This window comes from Carassius carassius, chromosome 6 (genome assembly GCF_963082965.1).
Source record: "Carassius carassius chromosome 6, fCarCar2.1, whole genome shotgun sequence".
NCBI lineage: Eukaryota > Metazoa > Chordata > Actinopteri > Cypriniformes > Cyprinidae > Carassius > Carassius carassius.
The window spans coordinates 29,005,706-29,027,436 of record NC_081760.1 but is presented as its reverse complement, the minus strand read 5'-3'; the positions used below and the strand labels follow the sequence as shown (position 1 = coordinate 29,027,436).

General features: G+C 37.3%; 2 protein-coding genes across 4 annotated transcripts in view; both read left to right on the top strand.

Annotated features, from left to right (window-relative positions):
- LOC132142590 (huntingtin-like) overlaps nt 1–6,854 on the top strand; it is a 43,939-nt gene extending 37,085 nt beyond the window's left edge. For 2 of the 3 annotated variants that reach the window (XM_059552566.1, XM_059552565.1), the window contains 8 exons: nt 32–162; nt 245–377; nt 1,284–1,439; nt 1,528–1,718; nt 2,219–2,333; nt 3,428–3,641; nt 3,991–4,096; nt 4,182–4,419. In XM_059552566.1, coding sequence (XP_059408549.1) covers nt 32–162; nt 245–377; nt 1,284–1,439; nt 1,528–1,718; nt 2,219–2,333; nt 3,428–3,641; nt 3,991–4,096; nt 4,182–4,407 — 1,272 coding nt within the window. In that variant the 3' untranslated portion in view covers nt 4,408–4,419. Of the gene's footprint in view, nt 1–31; nt 163–244; nt 378–1,283; nt 1,440–1,527; nt 1,719–2,218; nt 2,334–3,427; nt 3,642–3,990; nt 4,097–4,181; nt 4,420–4,957; nt 5,119–5,251 lie in introns of those variants that run through there. The other variant, XM_059552568.1, reaches the window with a different exon arrangement.
- A 1,895-nt stretch (nt 6,855–8,749) lies between these two features.
- On the top strand, nt 8,750–21,194 carry LOC132141685 (regulator of G-protein signaling 12-like). The gene is made up of 5 exons (XM_059551352.1): nt 8,750–9,005; nt 9,100–9,192; nt 10,520–12,614; nt 20,949–21,059; nt 21,141–21,194. Exons 3-5 carry the CDS (start codon nt 10,662–10,664, stop codon nt 21,192–21,194), a joined length of 2,118 nt encoding a protein of 705 aa, XP_059407335.1. The 5' UTR covers nt 8,750–9,005; nt 9,100–9,192; nt 10,520–10,661.
- The last annotated feature ends 537 nt before the right edge of the window (nt 21,195–21,731 follow it).

Genomic DNA, 21,731 nt, shown 5'->3' with positions numbered 1-21,731 from the left:
ACCTAAAATATCAATCCTGTAATCTATGTAGGTGTCAATTCACTCCGTGTGGTTGGGAAATAACATCACCCCTCTAAGGGAGGAGGAGTGGGGTGAGGATGAGGAAGATGAGGCAGATGCCCCAGCACCTGCCTCACCACCATTATCGCCGATCAACTCCAGGTCAGACTTTTACAAAGTTACTAGCAGAACAGCTCTTAGAAAACCAGCATCCTCCAGACTTCTTTCTTCTCGTCCTGTCCAGGAAGCACCGTGCAGGGGTTGACATCCATTCCTGCTCTCAGTTCCTTCTGGAGCTCTACAGTCAGTGGATCCTCCCTGGCAGCCCCAGTAGCAAGAAGACTCCTGTTGTGCTCCTCAGTGAGGTGGTCAGATCGGTGAGTCTATGCTTAGCATTTCATCAGCCTTCTGATGCTGTATAGTAGGGCTGGATGATATAGCTAAAAATGTATATCTCAATATTTTTCCAGATTTTGATGATAAATTATATATATTTTAAAAATGTTTCCATTCGTTCTCCAAACAAAAAAGTTAAGTGGTGGGGTTTTTGGCCATACTGAAAAAGGCATGATCTGTATAAAACAGCTGTTGTTACGAAATACCTACCAATTTTCTGCAAAATCAACACTTGAGAAAAGAAATCTGGATGTAGTGCCATTTATTGCTTTTTATTAAATTAACACAAAAGGAACATTTAAAATCAATTAAATAAAAAAATGTCAAATTCACACAAAAAGTGCTATTTTGGTAACTTTGAAGTGACGTCTAGCGGTGAAACTGACTGTGCTGTGTGCTTAATATTTTAAAAATGTAATTAATGATTTAATGTTTTCATTTAAATTTAGCAGGAATAATGTTTAACTGAAATGATCTTTTGCTCTGCTTTGTCACGAAGCTAATGTTACAAAACAGTGCTTGCCTCATTTCAAATCAGACAATAACTGAAGTGATTCAGATGTAAATTCAGTAACCACTCTGTTTCATTGAGAACACCATTTACTTTATTGAGGCTGATTCAGATCGATAACTCCTGAGTTTGTGAGTTGTTTTATCATTCTTTATAAGAACTAGGTCACAGGAGTAATCTGTTCATGAATCAGGCTATACTAGTCGTACTGTGTGTTTGTTTATTGATTCAGTTGACATGTTTCAACTTTTGCTTCCTAGCACAGTAAATAAACATTTGAGAGTCTGAACAGTGTGTCATAAGAGTGTAAACATTCAAATTTTCTTCCTGTACAGTTAACACGTATATCATTTCTTTGTCTCTCTGTGTCTTCAAGCTGCTGGCAGTGTCTGATCTCTTCACTGAGAGGAATCAGTTTGATATGATGTTCTCCACTCTGACTGAGCTGCAGAAGGTCCATCCACCAGAAGATGAGATTCTCAATCAGTACCTCGTGCCAGCGATCTGCAAAGCAGCCGCAGTGCTTGGCATGGTGAGCATGTATATGCACTGATGCCGCAGCTATATAAATAAATGCAAAAACAGCTATTTAACAGTCAGGACTAATGTACTTGTGTCAGGATAAAGCCATCGCAGAGCCTGTGTGCCGTCTGTTGGAGAGCACCTTGCGCAGCACTCATCTGCCCAGTCGAATTGGCGCTCTTCACGGAGTTCTGTACGTGCTGGAGTGCGACCTACTGGATGATACGGCACGCCAGCTTATACCTACCGTCAGTGAATACCTGCTCTCTAACCTTAAAGCTATAGCACAGTGAGTAACACTACAACCTGAATACATACACACACTTTACGCTCTGTCGTTGCTGGGATTGAATCAACAATCGTCCTTTTACCAGCCTTGAGCTTTAACCCTTACTCCACACACCAATCATTAGATTGGTTACACTACCTCTTAATATTTGCTGTTTATTTAATAGAATATGGGATGAGAGGTTAACGGCTTGCGTCCTGCATTGGATGAAAGACTTCACACTGTTAGCGTCTCTCTTAAGAGGTTATGCCCCATGCCGTCAAAGCTAATGCCAAAGTCTCTGTGGCATGCTGGGAGACTCAATAATAGGTTCAAACTGGCAATCACAACACACGCCTGCACGCTGCATGGTCATCAGCTCCTCATTAGCTGTAATGTAGGGTGTCTTACTGAGATCTGAGAACCCTCATTAAAGACCAGGGCTAGCATTAGCATCAGATAGCCTCACTGAAAATAGATGAGCATGTTTATGACTAACACTCTTTGTGTGTCTCAATCAGATGTGTGAATCTACACAACCAACAGCATGTGTTGGTGATGTGTGCGGTGGCATTCTACATGATGGAGAACTACCCCCTGGATGTAGGGTCCGAGTTCAATGCCGGGATCATTCAGGTGAAACAATTTGGAAAATAGTGTTGAAATATTAACTCTATCTTTGTCAATGTTTTTTTTTTTTTTTTTTAGTTGCCAACCACCGCCAGCATTTTTGATCATTTTCACAAAACTTGGTCCCCACAGTATTTTGTTGTATGAATATCCGAATATGTAATATATCAAAACAAAGAACAGAGCCTCTGCTTTTAAACAAAAAATTATGTTTTATTCAAGCTTCTTGCATTCTGGTTTTATCTGGACGTCAACTGGTTGGTTTCTGGATCAATGACATGATGCTGTTTTTTTTTTCTTCATATCTGTAAATATATGAATTCAGAAAATGATTCTAGTTTGGAATTATCTTGTATTATTTAGAGAAAATTTTATTAAGTGGTGCAACCAACAAAGCCATGTGGCTGAAAAAACGTGCAGAAACAACAAAACAAGAAATTATACTATAATTTGACCCTTCTCTGGCAAGGAAAGGTATATACAGGTTGTAAAATGTTACGTGGCATGATTTTCCAAAAATGTTAATTCTATTTCTGATTTAATCAATTTTAATATTTTTAAAAACGTTTTTGAAAAATTTACATTTTAAAAGGTTTTTGAAATTAGTAAATACATGTATTCAAGGTTTAAGGAAAATATATTTTCACATTTCACTTGATGGCTACAACATACAAGCATTTCATTAAAGGGATAGTTCACCAAAAATGTTTAATTCTGTCATAATTTATTTATTCTCACGCTGTATCCAACTGGTATTTCTTCTGTTGAACACAAAATAAAATATTTTGAAGAATGTTGGTTACCAAACAGTTGCTGGTAATCATTGACTTTGATAGTGTAGGGGGAAAAATACTATGAAAGTCAATGGCTACCCACAACTGTTTGGTTTCATTTGTGGGTGAACTATCCCTTTAAATTTAAACTCCTCTTGGAAATGGTGTTGTATGGTAAAATGTTTTCCAAAATCAGTGTGAATATAAAGAGAATGTACTTTTAAGAACTTAACATGTTCTAAGCTACATTTTTTTTTTACTTTTCCTTGGACACTCTATGTCACTGAACCTTCTCTCTTTCCTATTGTACCTTCTCTACATTTCCAGTTGTGCTGTATGATGCTGTCTGCTAGTGAGGAGGCCACACCATCCATCATCTACCACTGCATTTTGCGAGGTCTGGAGCGGTTGCTTCTGTCTGAGCAGTTGTCGCGTGTGGACACCGAGACGCTAGTCAAGCTGAGCGTTGACCGTGTGAACATGCCCAGCCCACACCGTGCCATGGCTGCCCTGGGTCTCATGCTCACCTGCATGTACACAGGTGTGGCTGGAGAGGAAGGCAGGACACATTTCAGCTTCATCTTTAATACTTACCCACCCTACTAACTCCAACAGCTATAAGAACACTCACTTTAGATGCTCACCCTACTAACAGAGCACATAGCAGCATAGAGTCCTCAGTATGAAGTCAGCAAAAAAAGTGTCTTGTGCGAAAGGTTCTTTAATTTTGTTTCTGTGGTACTGAAGTGAAAATACAAGATAACAAGATTAACATTCAAATTTACGTGTTGATATTTTCTTTAGTGGGGATGTATAGAAATCTAGTTTACTCTGAATGGATCCATTACGGAACATTTTCTCTTACTGGTTGGCGTAATGTTTCCCAACAGGGAAGGAGAAAGGAAGTCCTGGGCGTCCTGCTGATGCAGACCACACAGCTCCTGACAGCGAATCTGTCATTGTCGCAATGGAGCGCGTATCCGTCCTGTTTGACAGGTATCTTTCTTTTTTGAAGAAACTTTCCCTAGCTAAAACCATTTTTGTATTGTACTGATTCGTCTGTGGAAAACTCTTGCCACAGGATTCGCAAAGGCTTTCCGAGTGAGGCGCGTGTGGTAGCCCGGATCCTTCCTCAGTTCCTGGATGACTTTTTCCCACTGCAGGACGTCATGAACAAAGTCATTGGGGAGTTCCTGTCCAATCAGCAGCCTTACCCGCAATTCATGGCTACAGTGGTATACAAGGCAAGTGCCACTTTTTGGTCGCCAATAATTTTTTTTTTGTTGATATCTTGTGTAATGCTTTAGGTGCACTGTGAGCATAAATGCTTTTGATTCTTAGAGTGTGGTCACATTAGCAAAATTTCATTCAAATTTTCATAGACAAAAAAGGTCAGTGGTCTATTGTTGGTATAGTGGTGATTATTTGAAATACAGCTCACATTGTAGTCACTCTCAAACGAAGCAGCTTTCTGTTAGTCAACATGGAGATTCCACATGAACAAAAAGTGTTCCCCCTTAAGCAAAATGGATTTTGCCCATGAAAATACACTGAACATCAGTAAATGTATTCACATCTTTAGTCATACTATAATTCTGTCATCATTTACTCACCCTCATGTTGTTCCAAACCAGTTTTTTTCTTCAGCTGAACACATGAGATTTAGATTTTTTTTTTTTTTTACATATTAGTGAACACAATTAATTTTTACACTTAGTAAACACAATGAAATCAATACTATCCAGTGTTGTTTTGGACACCATTGGCTTTCATTGTACATTCTTTTCTAACTATCCCTTGAAGTCACTTTTTAAACAAGTAATATGATCATATAACTGCATGTATTTCTTGATACAGGTATTTCAGACCCTTCATGCAACTGGGCAGTCCTCTATGGTACGTGACTGGGTGCTACTCTCGCTGTCAAACTTCACACAGAGGACGCCTGTCGCCATGGCAATGTGGAGCTTGTCTTGTTTCTTTGTCAGTGCCTCGACCAGTCAGTGGATCTCTGCCCTGTATCCTTAAACACTTATGATTTTCAGTTGGGGCAGTTATTGCACCCCTTGATTTGGTGACAGCACACTTCCTATTCCATGCTTTCCTTTTTGTCTTCATCCTTGTTTTCCTTAACATCTCCCTTCTCTTTAGCCTGCCTCATGTCATCAGTCGAATGGGGAAGTCTGACACAGTGGACATTAGCCTCTTTTGTCTGGTAGCTATGGATTTCTACCGACACCAGATTGATGAAGAGTTAGACCGCAGGGCCTTCCAGTCGGTCTTTGAGATGGTGGCTTCACCTGGTAGTCCGTATTACCAATTACTGTGCTGTTTGCAGAGCATTCACCATGACACGTCAATATAATACAGAAAACAATATTGTATCATTAGGATCTCCATTACAAATTAGGCATCAAAAAGTTGGTAATAGTACACGAGCAGAAGAAATCACACTTATCAGAACGTTACATACCAGGATGCATGGCAACAACAAACAGTTATCTCTGATTGGATGTATGGACGGTTGCTATGAAACTGTCAGAGGACATTACCCCAAATAGTTCTTAGTTATTAGAGACAGTGGGACCGTTCCAAGCAAGGATGAGGCACACCAGAATCTGTAATCAAAAAAAGTAGTGCTACCATAAGAATATTTTACTGGTTTCACTATATGTCACTTAACGTCTCAAAGTCTATATGGATGCAGGCTTGTCTAATCCATATTATGTATAAATGCTCTTCATCTAGTATCAAAGAATGTGACTGTGGCAAAACTGTGAGGCTGGACGCCAAGGTTATCAATTCTGGTGTCAAAACTAACGATGTGTTTCCATCATTAGGAACATAATATTCTAATATAGAGAATTTTCTGCTATAAACAAACTGACTATAGAACATATTGTAGTGAATGTTCTTACAAACATGATGGAAACACTATTAAAATATCTCCTGCACTTCTGGAATTTAGCAGATCCAAGATCAGATCTTTTAGTCCACAGACCTAGAATTTAGCCACACCAATTCACTTGCTAAAATCAGTACATCCGGATATTTTATATGATCCCTGTCTCTACCCTCCTCTCCAACGGTCCGTACTCTCTTGTATGGAAAAAAAAGACGCTCGTTTTCATACACTCACAACTCCTTCGGTTTAAAAGCATTCCTTTTGCATGGGCGACGCATTGCTTTGCTAGCACTTGAAGCGAAAATAGATTGTAAATCGAATTTGTATATCCCCTCTAATGTGGAAGTGGTTGGGACTATTGGTATGATAAGATTTTTGTGTATATTTAAATGTAAAATGTATTTGACTTACTGAGTAAGAGGGGTGAATTGCCTGGAACAGAGTTTATTTTTCCTCTTAAAAATTTGTTGTCTATATTTGTTGTTTTTTTGTTGATTTTTTTTTTTTTTAAAGACTGAGAGAAACCAGATCACTAATGTGAATCTCTAAAGTCCCTTTGTATGGACACAGTTTGAAATAGCCATTACAATTAGCATAGATACGTTTTTAGACTATGGTTTATGTATATGAAAATTGCAGCTCAAATCTACATACTGTGTCCCTTGAAACACATCTTTAGTTATTTGTTAAATTTCTTTTAAAAGCTCAGGACGTAAGATATGATTATTGATCTAGTGAAATGACTTGGAAGTATGTATTTTAATCTATGGAGTGTTTACATCAGTGTACAATTTGTGTAAAAGAAATACTATTTGTGATTAAATGAATAAACTGTGGTGCATGACAACATCTAATGGTGGACATGAATTGGTTTAAAGAGAAAGACAGTTGTAAGTAACTCAGCCTTTCATTTTTGAGAGACTGACTAAAAAAAAATGTTTATCCATCTTGGGTGGCGTAGAAACTTTCAATGTAAATATAAGTCTATTTGAGAAGCTGATGATGTCTATTAACTTGAAGCATACTTTAGTCTGCTTTCAGTATTGAGTCAGTATTTTATGTGAGTAACTTTTGTTACCCGGTTAACTTTTGAAACGGAGTGACTTGTTATTGTTAGTCGGATCAGTCTACATGGAAATTGCATTACCATAATTACCAATGCAGACGAATCTTGCAAATTACATGACTAGTGGCACGCTTGTTAATCTGCTTCAATGGAGAGAATTAGCTGGTTATGTCTATTATATATCTGTTTATTCTGATAGGATGTTTACTTTGTCTTAGTGAAGCGGAATATGCACAGCAGTTAACTGCTCCGTGAAAAGCCTTTAGTTCCCTGAAATGTATTGTCAGATTCAACTAGCATAAATATTGCCCCATGCCTACAGGATTCCTTGTAGATCTCCAAAATATAGAGCCAATCAAAATATTAGATTTACATAACAGTCAAATCTACATACTGTGTCCCTTGAAACACTTCTTTAATGGCTCTGATGGCAGATCTTTAAATCTCAAGTCTTGTTGGGCTTAATAAGATGCGTTGGGGTCATTTACTGCTGGAATAAGTTGAATGCCTTTCACAAAGACCACCAATGTGGTTGGACCAAACATGACATAGCTACTGCAAAATTAATGTTACTACTGTGCCTGTCGCAATTTCATAAATATCACACGATAAATACCTTTTATCCTCTTTAGTTTATCCTCTTCATTTACAAAAGAGAGGGGAGAATCCTGATTTGTTCAATGCACCTCAGATGGGAATATTTTTTAAACCATTCCCCTTGCATTATCTATTGTTTTAGTTTTTACAGTTAAAACATGTCCCATATATATCAAAGTATGATGCCATGATGGTCAAGCACCAGAGCTTTTTTATTGGATTTTTTTATGAAACCTATTCCCTTTGTTATTTATTTAGCTCACTTACGCAAACTACAAAAAAATTATGTATTTATTTTAATGGTGGGTTGTTTTAACGTCATAAATCATGAAAATGCTATAACACAGAAATGAATAAAAGATGCTGAATGTTCCATTCCTTTAATTGAAATTTTTCATTGTTTATCACATATTGTGGGGCACATTAACCAGTGACTCACAAGCTAAATTCAGCCTGTCAATAATGGGAGAGAAAACAAATTTATTATCATTATTTTGTAAAATGACAGATGGGTTAGACTTCAAATAAAACCTAAGATTTGCTAATTAAAATTGTCCTTCAGGTAATATGGCCCTTAAAAGTAGTTGAAGAGCCCTGAAATATTGTTTTTACTTCTTTTTATCATTATTCTTTTTAAATGTGTGTGTGTGTGTGTATTATATATATATATATATATATATATATATATATATATATATATATATATATATATATATATATATATATATATATATATATATATATAATTTTTGATATTTTTTTTTCTCTCTTTACATTTACTCCTAGGCTTTGAACATTTTCTGCTCCAAAGTCGGATGTTTTATGATGTGCTCGATAATGGATTTAGATGTTTTTTAATTTATATCCTCTGAAAAGTGCAGGTTATTAACTTTCTCCAGGGCTTATGTGTGTGTGAAATTTAATTTTACATTTATGTTTGTCAGGACAACAGCAGCAGCTGTTAATTATTAACTAAATTAATTACTACTAATAATCTTGATAATTCCATGTTTTATGTGTTATGGAAAAAGCTGTCAATTTCTAGTCTTATTAAAATACTTTAAACTGTTCTAGTGTGAACTTGGCAGGATATTTAACTTTATGCCATTCAAATTACTCTTAAACACCACATCTGTAGAACACTGGGGATAAACTGAAATATAGCCCTAATGGAAAACCCCTATGCCGGTGCTGTCCTCAAAGAAGAAAAGAAAAAAACTGAGATGTAGTTTCCTCCTCCTGCTTCTGCTGTCCACACACCAGCTGCCCTCTCCTTTTGTTTACTCCTCATGCAGCACTAAGGTTACCATGTCATGGTTGGGACACATCCGTCACAAGTAAGAACACTTAATTGTCTAATATATAACTATGATCTTTAACTCCGTATCTTCTGTACTGAAATGCAACAAATTTTTCATTTCTTCCTGACAGGAAAGTTTCTGGGAAGTGGCGGCTAATGTTAGCAATGTAGCCAGGGGAATTTTTTGTACTTTCTGCGGATATTAAAACTTTCATACATTGCAGGTAAACGATACTGTGATGTAACCGCATGCGTATCTATACGGGGTTATCGTTTTATAGCTTATAACGAGTTTTGTATCAATATATGTTGTCAGTATCTGGCTATTGATGCCGATAATTCAATACCGTTACGTTAGATGTTACTCACTGCCCAGCTGTTCCTCGCGAAAACCAATACCGAGGCAGCTCTCTCTACCGATATTAAACTAATCTGAAACGTAGTAGGTAACTTGTTAATACGTGTACAGTGGTGTTTTACTTTCCTATCGTTTTTCGCTCGTGTTGATTTGGACACCTGTAGCATAACTTTTGTGGTCAGTTGGCGAGTTTCCGTCAAACTGGGCTTGGGTCGTTGCGGAGATGATTGACAGCCATGAAAACCAATGAGCGATGAGAAATATCTAGAGACAGTCCATTGTCATGGTTACACATGTTGACGCGTGGGCATTCCAACAGTGGGGAAAAAGAAGGCGGAACCGTTAGCAAGAGTGGATGAATCTGCTTCTCATCTTTAACATCTAGAAAGTTTGTAGGAAAATACGGAAAAGATATCGATTACAAACACTATTGTATCCTATCAGTTTTCTATGCTATCATTTTCATGTTTATTATTATAAAATGCTCCACGCCACTTTTCACCAACATTTAAAATAAACATTGAATATATACACTTGCAAATGTCCAGTAAGTCTGGCATTTTTTTGTTTAGTTAGCATATTGCAATTTCTATATGGTTATATTTGATATACATTATACAGGTTCTTAGAAATGGAATCCCTGTAGTCACGTTGGTTCCATATGTATTTATTTGTTTATCAATCACACCACCTGGACATTTCCGATTTATAGCCACACTAAATAAATTAATAAACGATTGAAAACATGTTGAACGTGAAAAATGTAAACTCACACTTTTGGTATACATTTTTAATGTGTATATATAAAAAAAATAAGAGTCTTGTCATTGACCCATACATATCAATGCAGATGTATATGAAAAGTTTGTTTTGTGTCATTTTTATTTATGAATTTAGAATAATGTATGATCCCTGTCTGATACCCACCTTGCTCCTATTGCTTAGCAACAACTACCTGTCCTCTCACCTCTGGTTGGCAGGAAAGTGAGAGGGTGGGTAAAAAGTGTATCAATATGAAAGCCTATTCTGGAATGAACCATATTTGTTACCACAATTCTCAATGTTTTAATGAATCCCTTCAAATATATATTTTAATTGAAATTACATTTTCACAATTTCCATATAAATTTCTCTTAAAATTATTATTAATTTGTCATTGAATTAATGACATTTTCCCTCTCTCCTTTGTGAAGGTGTTGTATGAATATTCAGTCATGCACCACATTAGTGCCTTAGACTGGGGATCTGGAGCTGGAAGGATGATATCACTAAACACGCCATCTCTGCTTTTGTGAGACCTAGTCAAAAGAGAGTAAAACAGGGACTGAAAGAAGGATGTTCCGACAATCAGAGCAAGGCAGGAGGCGTGTGAATGCCCAGCCATCTGCACGCATAAGAGAGGTGGAGGTTGCACGGGGAAGAACAGGCTATGGCTTTACACTATCTGGTCAGTCTCCGTGTGTGCTAAATTGCATCCTGAAAGGTAGTCCGGCTGATTATGTGGGACTTTGCTCTGGGGATCAGATACTGAGTGTGAACGACATTAATGTGTCCAAAGCATCTCACGAGGATGTTGTCAAGCTGATTGGCCGCTGCACGGGTGTCTTATATTTGGTCATTGCTGAAGGCAGTAATAACAATGCACATCTAGATTCATGTTCAAGTGATGAAGAATTGGGGTTCCATGACCACAAGAGCCACTGGTTGCGGCCAAAGATGGACTCGAAGACACTAGGCATAAACCGTGCAGAACGTGTTGTAGCGGAAATGCAATCTGGTGGAATCTTTAACATGATCTTTGAAAATTCCAGCCACTCATCCAGCAGCTCGGAGAAAGCAGTAGCTTGTGCCTCTGCTTCTAAAACAAGAGCTCTCTCAGAGACCGATTTCTCGTACGGTAATGCTGGCACCCGACAGAGTGATCCCAACACGCTCACTGAAGAGGAGATGGCCAAAGTGCTCAATGATGACTCTGTGTTTGTTGATGTGTTTGAACAGCAAGATGAATTTGCCCTGTTGCAAAATGCAGACTCTGCGGGTATACTCAACGTTGGGATGGTTGTGGGATATTTGGGATCTATTGAATTAGCTTCAACAAGTGCCAATTTGGAAAGTGACAGCCTGCAGGCGATTCGTGGCTGTATGCGGCGTCTGCGCGCAGAACAAAAAGTACACTCGTTGGTCCTGCTCAAAGTCATGCATGATTGTGTACAGCTATGCAACGATCGAGGCGCTGTTCTAGCTACTTACCCTGCAGAAAAGTTAGCATTCAGCGCTGTTTGTCCAGATGACCGCCGCTTCTTTGGCCTTGTCACAATGCAAGCCACAAATGCACATGCCATGAATAGACTTGGTGAAGAGGAGCAAGGTTTGCGTACGTCTTGTCATGTGTTTATTGTAGACCCGGAACTCTGTCATCATAAGATCCACCAAGGTGTAGCCCGACGCTTTGGCTTTGACTGCACACCAGACCCAGACACTGGTGGCTGCTTGGAGTTCCCACCGACTTCCCAGCCGCTTCTACAGTTTGTGTCCGTACTGTACCGTGATATGGGAGAATCTATAGAGGGTATGCGAGCTCGAGCTTTCCTCGATGGTGATCTAGATGCTCAGCAGAACAACAGCACAAGCAGCAACAGTGACAGTGGCATCGGCAACTTCCTGCCAGAGGAGAAGAGCAACCGAGTCCTCTTGGTTGACTTGGGAGCAAACCCTAGTCGACATGTTCCCACAGGACTATGGGAAAACCCACCAGGACCTCGTAGCCAAAGTGTCCTAGGAGGTCTTCCATCGCCGCCGCCAGTCTCGCATCGTAATGGCTACCGTTCTGACCAGTTTGTAGATCATCCTCTGCCCCATCCACATTCCCACGCAGACCTAACTTTGCTTTCTAGCAGGCATTTAAACTCCTCCTCACGGCTGGATGTGTCAGGCATTCCTTCACGTTCCCACTTTTCCGCCCATGGCAAGAAGGTGACAGGAGCATCAGACCACCGCTGGCTGCCAGTTCACGTCCTGAGAGACTGGCGTCAGGGACACAGCAGTGATCAGGAGTCTTATGCAGAATCCACAGACGGATGGTCCAGTGCTAACTGTAGCACCCTGCCACCACCCATGAGTAAGATTCCAGCCGACCGGTACCGTGCTGCAGGCGAGATTGCCTCACAGCCTCACCGACTCCATGCACGGAAGGACGAGTGGGCAAAGAAGCTGTTCGGGGAGAAGAGTCTGCGAGAGCATCAGCAACAATCGAACGATTGCAGAAGAATGAAAGATTCAGAAAAAAAGGTAAGATAATTTTTTATAATCTTTTAAAACATTAAAAAGGCCCTAATTTATGTTCTCTTTTCACATTTGTGAACTACTTTTTAAGGATCACAATCAGTAAGGCTACCGCATTCCAGAGGAATTGACCAGAAATTGAAATGCATTCAGAATTACAACGTTACCTGATCTTCAGGATTAGGAAGAAATAATAAGTAATGATTTTAAATGTGACACAAGTGCAGTGCACTGGTTAATGAGCCAGGGAATGCAGACTTTGCAGATTATGTGCCTGGAATAAATATCACTTTTTCCTTGTTCTTATTATCAGGCACAGCATGATCCTTTACTTTGCGGTTTTCAATTGCATTAGAGATTTCTGGGGGAAAAGAAGAGGAATCGCAAAATTTCACTCTATCTTAAATTCTCTCTTCTTTTAAGTTTAAAATGTGCTGTTGCTGTTATAATTTTGCATCGCTCAGTAAAACGGCACAAACTCTTCACTGTCAAAAAGAATTCTGTCAGGTAGGTGACATGCGTAGCCAGGCTGAAACTACCTCATTTGTTGCTTCAGCTGCTGCTCCTGGCTTGGAGGGAACATGTTAAAACTGACCCTGAGATGAGAAGATACAAAGCTGGGTTCTTATCGTTCTCCCAGTGGAAAACTTTCATTTCAAATGGCTGTAAGCTCCTGCTCTGATCTGACTGCCTTTGATGGGCCTCCAGCAGCTGACACCAGATCACTCATATTCATTCAAATCTTGAATCTGGGTGGTAGATTAAACCACTCAAGTTAATCTGGTCAAGATACTTTAAAAAAATGGTTCACAATATGAAAATTCTTGTCATCAATTCATGTTGCTCCAAACCCATATGATGTTCTTTGTTTCCTCTGTGGAGAACAAAAGGTGAAGTTTAATAGAAGGTTGATGCAAGATTTTCCATTAAAATAAAAGCAGATAGGGATCAGAGGCTGCTAACCTCCAAAAATGATGAAAGTAAGTTGCCATAAAACTACACTCTCAAGAAATGGTTCTAATGGTACCAGATTAGATTATTTCCGTCATGTTTCTATATTTTGAATGGCAGTTTCTGCAGATGTGACAGCATCTGGTCAGAAACACACAAATGAGTCTAGAATTACAATTAATCTCTTTCATTTAAGTAAAACCAATTATGTTTCCGTTGAGAGTGTGTTGAGACTCTGTGTAATTGGATGGTTGAGCTCCAGAAAAACAAAAATGAGGTTATTTGTCAGTTAGAAATTTGAAAAACAAAACGGCTCTAAACTCTTAACACAAAGAACCATTTCAAAAGGGTTTGTGTGGATGATAAGGTTTTAAATAAATCTGTTACTATGTGTAAAGAACCATCTTTTTTTTTATATTGCAGATGACGCATAAAAATGTATTGCAAGTTTTCAGAAGCTATATGACACTTTGTGTTCTACAGTTGAAATTAAAATCATACAGGTTTGGATCGTCATTAGATTATCAATATTCTTCAGAAGATTTGCTATTGGCTGGACTAAGAACTAAAAACACAGTTTCTCAGATAAAGTAAACTGCAAAGGAGCCAATAGTCCCCAAACTGGCCCAAAGCAACAAAACAGACAACACTGATTGGTTTTCCCAGAATAGTATTGAAGCTGTTACATGCATCTTCTGTGACAACAGCTTCAGGGTCTACTAAAAACAATCATGATCAGTCATGACAGACATCAATGGTCTGCGTTGACTGCTTTAAGCAGTTGTTTTTCAATTCATCCTCTGCTTCTTTCATTCTAGCACCACTCATGTAATGTGGACATTAACATCAATATTTTGTGTTTAAATGTATGTATAAGGAAAAGCGCTATTTTTGGATGTTGTAGCATTTTTTAAGGTCTTTCTGCAAATTTTCAATTAAATTTAGCTCACACTAATTAATTTAAATAGTGTGGCAGATGAATAACTAAAAACTCTCATTTATTGAGGTAATAAAAAACTGCATACAAAAATGTATTTGCTAAGGTGATTCCAGGATCTGTTAATATGGGAGCATTCTAGTTGAGTTCTGTTGACATAGCGATCATGCCACGTTTGTCTCACACAGGTGGTGGCATCCATGACTGATGAAGAGGTGTGAGGTATCATGGCAGCATGAGTTTTAATAGTGTACAGTCAATCCGAATAAGGCTGATAAATTATATTTATAAATGAAGTTATTTTGGAGTCAAAAGCATCTGCTGTAATTTTCTTGACTGCATTAGCACACCCCTTAAGCTCAGGAAACCTTTCACAGTGGTTTATTTCATTATGTTGGTTTAAACGTTCTTGTCTGTTTTGCGAGATCATGAAAGAGACCAAACTTAACATTTGCTTGGCATCCACATGGGGTCATAAGTTGATTTATTACTCACCAAAAGGCGGCACTGTTCCACTGTCTGTGTGCCAGTTACAGGTCAAATACTTGTTGCAGTATAATATGATGATACTTTTCCTTTGTCCATTTTACCTCCCAAACTCATTAGCCATTTCAAATGATTATTGATTTAGTGGGTTAAAGGTGGTATGTATGAATGGCTTTAGATTATAAAGCAAAATATTGGTAACACTTTAGATTAAGGAACACATAAGTGTTTTCCTCTCAATAAACCCATAATTACTGCTTATAGAAAGTAAGTAGGGGGTTATAGTAGTTATGTTTAGGTATAGGGTTGGGTTAAGGCATCTAGAATATGGTCAAGCAGATTAAGTCAATAATATGTGCTAATAAAGTGCTAATATGTGTTCCCTAATCTTCTAAAGTGTTAATCTAAAATATTTTACCAGTTGGCTTCATTTTATTATTTTATATCAAATTATATATATTTGTTCAAAGTAAAAATGAGAAGCTTGATCTTATTATTTTATTTTGTAATATTTTTTCATTTATTTTCCTTGACTTATTTACATTTACTGCACATTTTATTTCAAATGATTATAAAATAGATATACTGTTCAAAGTAAAGACTAAACGTGTTTAGACACTTTCTTGTCATCCATATTTAATGTAATAAATGCAGCTTAATTCATACATCCACTAAAAGTCACTTTGACACCAGGTAGTTAAAAGTAAATGGAAAAATTTCCTAAGCACTGTATGTACCGTATACAAGAAAAACTTTGTATATCATGTTCATATTATGTGTAAACTATTTACCTACAATGACTATTGATCATGCGCTACAACAAGACATGTTAAGACTTGAGGAGAGCAGTACTAAACAGTTGTCACATTGGTTATTGTCAATACTGAGACTTGTTTTTCTGTATGTTTACAGTTTTTTTATAATAAGAATCCTTATTTGCAGTGGCTGTGTTGTAATATTACAGTGTGATAGACTATCCTATAATAGATTTTTGCAGATTTGCTTCATGGGCGTACAGAGAACAAATTAGTTTTTGAGATGGGTCTGAAACAGATAAACAGCATGTGGAAGATGTTTTTTATAGTGACATTTGTCATCCCAACATGGATGAAGTAAACAGGAAAGAAAGCTCTTCAGTGCTCCTCCCTGATAAGTCGAAGAGGTCGGTGCAGTGCACAGTGCGTCCCTGCTCCCCTCAGGAATATATGATGTTATCTCAACCCCAAGACTGAGCCAACTGTACCCTAAGAGAACGAGCGTCGTGGAGTGAATAAATCAATAGTTAAAACTGTGATATGAAGTGAAATAAAAATGGATAAGAATGCACTGTGAGACCTTTTAGCTTGTATGTGTATCATCCACTCTTTGGTAACCTAAAAAGAGCTTTCGGCTATGCTGATGTAGTCATATGAGCCTCATGTTTCTATCCCTTTCCCTCCATCATTAGTCTTTTGAAGTATATAAATAAAACATTATTTTCTCCTATTCAAGTACTGCACACAACACAGAGCAGCTCCAGCTAACATCTGGGACATTTAGTGTTGACAGCTCTATGATTCTTTTTAGCCACCACCCGCAAGATTCACCCAAGGAATGTGGTTTAGTCCATGATATTTCTTTAGATCAATTCACAACGCTGTAGTGCTCAATTCCATGGAAACCACTAGGGTGATCAAGAGGCAGTCATTCACGTCCTGCTAAGCCGTTCCTCCGTTACATGACCAATAGTGTATCTAATGAAACCCAATATGGGTCTAGTATCCAGACACCAGGAGTGGATGCAGAATATAAGCTCAATCACTCTCGTGTTCTTTGAATTTTTGGTTGATTCTTTTTAGTTTTTCCTCTTTAAGTCGCTTTACGCTTCAGTTTGTTTCACATTACAGTTTTTTTCTTTAAGGAACCCGTGTTCATCTGTTTCCGTAGCGCAGAACATTTGTTCTCTCCTGATTCTGTGAGGTTTCTTTTTATGTATGTCATATGAGCGTGTGTGTATGTGTGTTGTGTGATCATGGTGTCTATACATGCTTGCCTTGAAATTCATATTGGGAGTGTGTGTGATTGAGAGAGAATAATATGTAAATGTTCTGTCTTGGTAGCCTTAAAGGAATAGTTCATAGAAAATCCTATCATTGTGTAGGCCCGCTTACCGTTGTTCTAAACCTCTTCTCCTGGGGAACGAAGAGCATATATATATATATATATTTTTAGAAATCTTGGAAATTTCCTATAGTGAAAGTCAGTGGTCACTAAAACATTTTGAATAACAATTAATGCGAAACTGTATTATTTTGTGTTTGCAGATGAAAGAATTTAAAACGAAGGATGATATGAGAGTGAGTAAATGATGACAGAATTATCAATTTTGGGTTAACTGTCCCTTTAAATGCAGACACACATGTGCATAGACTCTCATGTGTATGTAGTCACTTGTGTTGGCATATTTGTGGTTGTGTGCAAATGTTTTTATCACTTGATGTGTCATAATGATGAGGCTGAACACACAGTTCGCTGTGTTTCTAGGCAACAAAGCCATTTGATTACACTGCTCTTGTCATCTGCACAATCAATCTCTAAACTTTAGCCTATGGAAATTATCCCTCTAATCATACTGTCCCTCTGCCTGTCTGACCGCCTGACTACTTGTTCTCTCATCTTTGTACTTTCATCCTTCTGCTTCTCCCTCTAGTCCCTGATGATCTTTCTCTGAACACAAAACTTGACATGGTGTCATGGCTTAAAAGTATTTACCAAATCGATTAGGGTAAATGCTGATAAATACATAAATACTTAATTTTATACCAGTTGAATATGTAGATAATGTGTACTTAAATGTTGCTTTGAAGCTTTGTTGAGTGCTTACGTTTTAGTAGCAATCAGACAAAGGCTACTACTTGCAATTGGTATACTAGAAAATGGTTGATTTAAAAACTCTTTAAAAGGAATCCATCAATGAAAATTATCTCATTTATACTTCCCTTCATGTCATCACAGACATACATGACTTTTTTTTCTTTAAATGGACACAAAGTAAGATTCTCTTTGAGTCCATATATTGCAAGGGGATTCCCAGAGTTGATGCTTTACAAAGTGAACATGACGTTTAATCCATATCACTCTATTTGATGAATCAGTGTCTTCTGGCTTGTTTGTTGGAAGCTGTGGTTTATATTAAAAATGTATATATTTAAAAATAAATATTAATATTTTTCTTACACAAACGTATTTCATTTCAATAGACATTGATTCATCCACTGGAATCATTTTGCTTGTATTTTGAAGCATTAACTTGGGTTTTGTCCTCTCAGTCCATATTGATCTAAAGAAAGTAAGTGATACATTTCATCTGGGATGGCATGAGGGTTAGTAAATTAAATTTAATTTTGGGTTTTCACTTAAAGGTGCCATTTAAGGTGCAGTAAAATGTTGTTCACTCACTATCAGAAAAAAAAGGTACAAAAGCTGTCCCTGGGCCAGTACCTCCTCAAAAGGCACACCTTTGTACCTAAAGAGTCCATTTTGGCACCTTAAAGGTACAAATTAGTACCAAAAGTGTACATGTAACTTTTGAAAAGATACCACCCCAGTGACAGCTTTTGTACCTTTTTTCTGATAGTGCTTACTGTTTTTATTGGCAAAATTTAATAATTTCATCAAGTTAGTCTTACAAATTCGCTGTATTGTGTGTGAGCTGTACTTTATACATTGCTACTCTATTGACAGTAGACCTGTTTTGAATATTAAATTTTACTGGACGTTTGCTAATGTGACTGCATCTTTACATTGAAAAAGGACTTAAAGTGTTAGTTCACCCAAAAATTAATATTAGCCCATAAATTACTCACCCTCAAGTCATCCTAGGTGAATATGACTTTCTTCATTCAGACGAATCCAGTCAGAGTTATATTAAAAATAATCTTTCTTTCAAGCTGTTTAATGCCACTCAGCGGGTGTTGCATGAATCAGTCCAAAATAAGTTAAATAAAAAGCACCCATCCATTAAAAAGGGTGTCTCATACAGCTCCGGAGGGTGAACAAAGGCGTTTTTGAAAGAAAAATATCCATATTTAAAACACTTACTTCTGAGCGATGCATGCGCATTTCCGAACTCATACGTTATCCACCCGGAGCTGCTTCTTTGTGCAACAGTGAGCACAAGCTAGATTAAATTGATTATAACGTTTTGAATCTGGATATTTTTCTTTCAAAAACGCATTGATTCACTACAGGAGGCCTTTGTTCACCACCCAGAGCTGTGTGTTTTTTTAATGGATAGGCGCTTTTTATTGAACTTCTTTTGGACTGATGCTTGCAGCTGATGGTGAACTAACCCTTTAAGTCATATCTAGGAACCAGAATATCATAGAAACTTAGAGCCAACCTTGAGACATCCAAGCAACCACCCACAGCACCTTAAGATAGTAGCTGAGGCGAGTTTTACACATGCATGCATTACATATTTTAAATTTCCTTTAAAAAATATACAAATATCATTATTTTGGCAATACTGTGCAGTACAGCTAATGGCACAAATTAAATTTAACTTAAAAATCAGGAAATCCTCTTATTAAAAACACAAAAGGAACTTCAGAACCATATCCTTTACATGGTTAATTTTTACACCCCCCCCCCCCCACACACACACAAGTGCACATTTCCCTATGTGTCTGTTCATGTAATGAAATCAAACAGCGAGAGGAGAGTTGAGAGTTGTTTGCTGGCTCCTCTGTGTACTTCACACATGGAATGGGGTATAAATTTTGCTGTCCTTTTCAAAAATAGGGAGAGGGAGACAATGAGCTTATCACTTATATTTCTCAGGAGACAGTTTTGGTAGACGGTGATATGATTATGAGTTGGGATTCAGCCTGACCACCAGTCTCTCTTCTGTGTGTGCAGAACTAAGGATGAATGCAAATGTAGAAGTCCTTTGAATGATCATGAGTGAAATTACATCATTATATTTAAAAGTGAATTTAAATACCTTTCACAATAAATAATAATTTAAAATAACATTTTTTGTACTGAGATTTATTTAAAGATTTATTTAAAACGTATTTTTCTGATGGCAAACAGAATTTTCACATGATCCTTCAGAAATCATTCTAATATGCTGATTTCCTTATATGCTGGCATTTAATATTAGTATAATTTAATAAAAGTAAAAGTATAATTTATTTCTATATTCAAAATTTTATATTTAAAACCTTAATCTAATAACATTTATGCAATTTTAATTATACTGCAAATGAATGTTTAATATTTTACCAAGACCATTCTCAATCATTAAATGTGGATTTAAATGGCTCTCTTGATCTTGGTCTTACAACACTATCTATCAAAGTATCCTGAAATAAAATATACTTTTTTATTTTACAAATATAATATAATTTTAATATAAATATATTTAAATAGAAAATAGCTATTCTAAACTGTAATATTATTTCACAATATTTTTTACTCTAATAAAATCTTAATTATTTAATCCTAACTATTTGCTGGCTGTACTCCTAAAATCAATTAAAATAAATTCTAAGTTCAGACTTTTTTTGACTTCAGTTTCCAGCAAATGTCTTAGTGTAAATATTTGTATGTTAAAATAATAATAATAATAACAACTGAGGCATAACTTCAACAAAGTTTGACAAACAGAAATAGAATAATGAGTTCCTGAAGTAAGTCAAAATGAAAAGTAGCTTTCAGTATCTAGTGTGGCCACCAGCTTCTTTATGCACAACAGTGCATCTCATCCTCATGGACCGCACCAGATTTGACATTTCTTGCTGTGAGATAAAGACATTTACAAATTCCTAGACATTTCTTGGGGACTCATGGTTTGCCAATGTGAGGACACTGGAATGTTTAATGCATCACACAATATATATTCTATCAAAAGGACATCTGCATTATAAGAATTTGGTCAACCACCAGTATGTCACTGATGTCTTTCTCTCTTTTTCTCACAGGGTGGAAGATTTAAAAGCATTACTATGGGCTTTCCTCAGCGTTCCTCAGGCAGACGATCTTTTGGACGTTCCAAGCGTCTCAGTATGGCTCGTTCCCTTGATGACCTTGAGGTAAGGTTCCCCAAATGCTTTTCTTTTTCTCCTCATTTCAGTCTTTGTCTCTCTCACATTCTTACTTATAAAACTTCCCAGCATTCCGATCCTATCACTCGGAGGGTAGGGAATGATTACATAAGGAATGAGTGATCTACGCAGTAATTCAGAGACATGCATGCACACTGAAACAAACAAACAACCAACCCTCTGGAGTGCATGAACTCTAGGGCACTCATTCACAAAACAACAGCTGTGTGCATGTAGAGCAGGTTTGACACCACAGTGAGGGTATTCTAGTGTATTCATGGCTGTGGTCACACTCACACATGTGAGTTTAATTTTAGACCGGAGTGCATCCAAGTGTCATGTGATGCACACACAAGTGTGGTGACAGCAGATTGCCATGGCAACGGAGGAGACAGTGAAACATGGATGGTGTAATTTTCAGATGGAAGCTTGGGGGCAAAAAAAAAAAAATACCGGACATCTCAGTTTAACCTGAGCATGCAAGTGGTTATTATAGTTTTATTGTTTCTTTGTGTGTGTAATTAGAGGCTTAATGGCTTATATATATATATATATAAACACTGTTGGGAACGTTACTTTAAAAAAGTAATTAGTTATAGTTACTCACTACTTGTTCCAAAAAGTAACTGAGTTAGTATCTGAATTACTCTATAATAAAAG

Excerpts from the sequence above, each read along its gene's own strand:
- LOC132141685 (XM_059551352.1), top strand. The coding sequence starts at position 10,662 with ATGTTCCGACAATCAGAGCAAGGCAGGAGGCGTGTGAATGCCCAGCCA. Across the intron at positions 12,615-20,948 it reads TGAAAGATTCAGAAAAAAAG|GGTGGAAGATTTAAAAGCAT; the intron begins GTAAGATAATTT and ends TTTTTCTCACAG. Across the intron at positions 21,060-21,140 it reads GTTCCCTTGATGACCTTGAG|CATTCCGATCCTATCACTCG; the intron begins GTAAGGTTCCCC and ends AAAACTTCCCAG.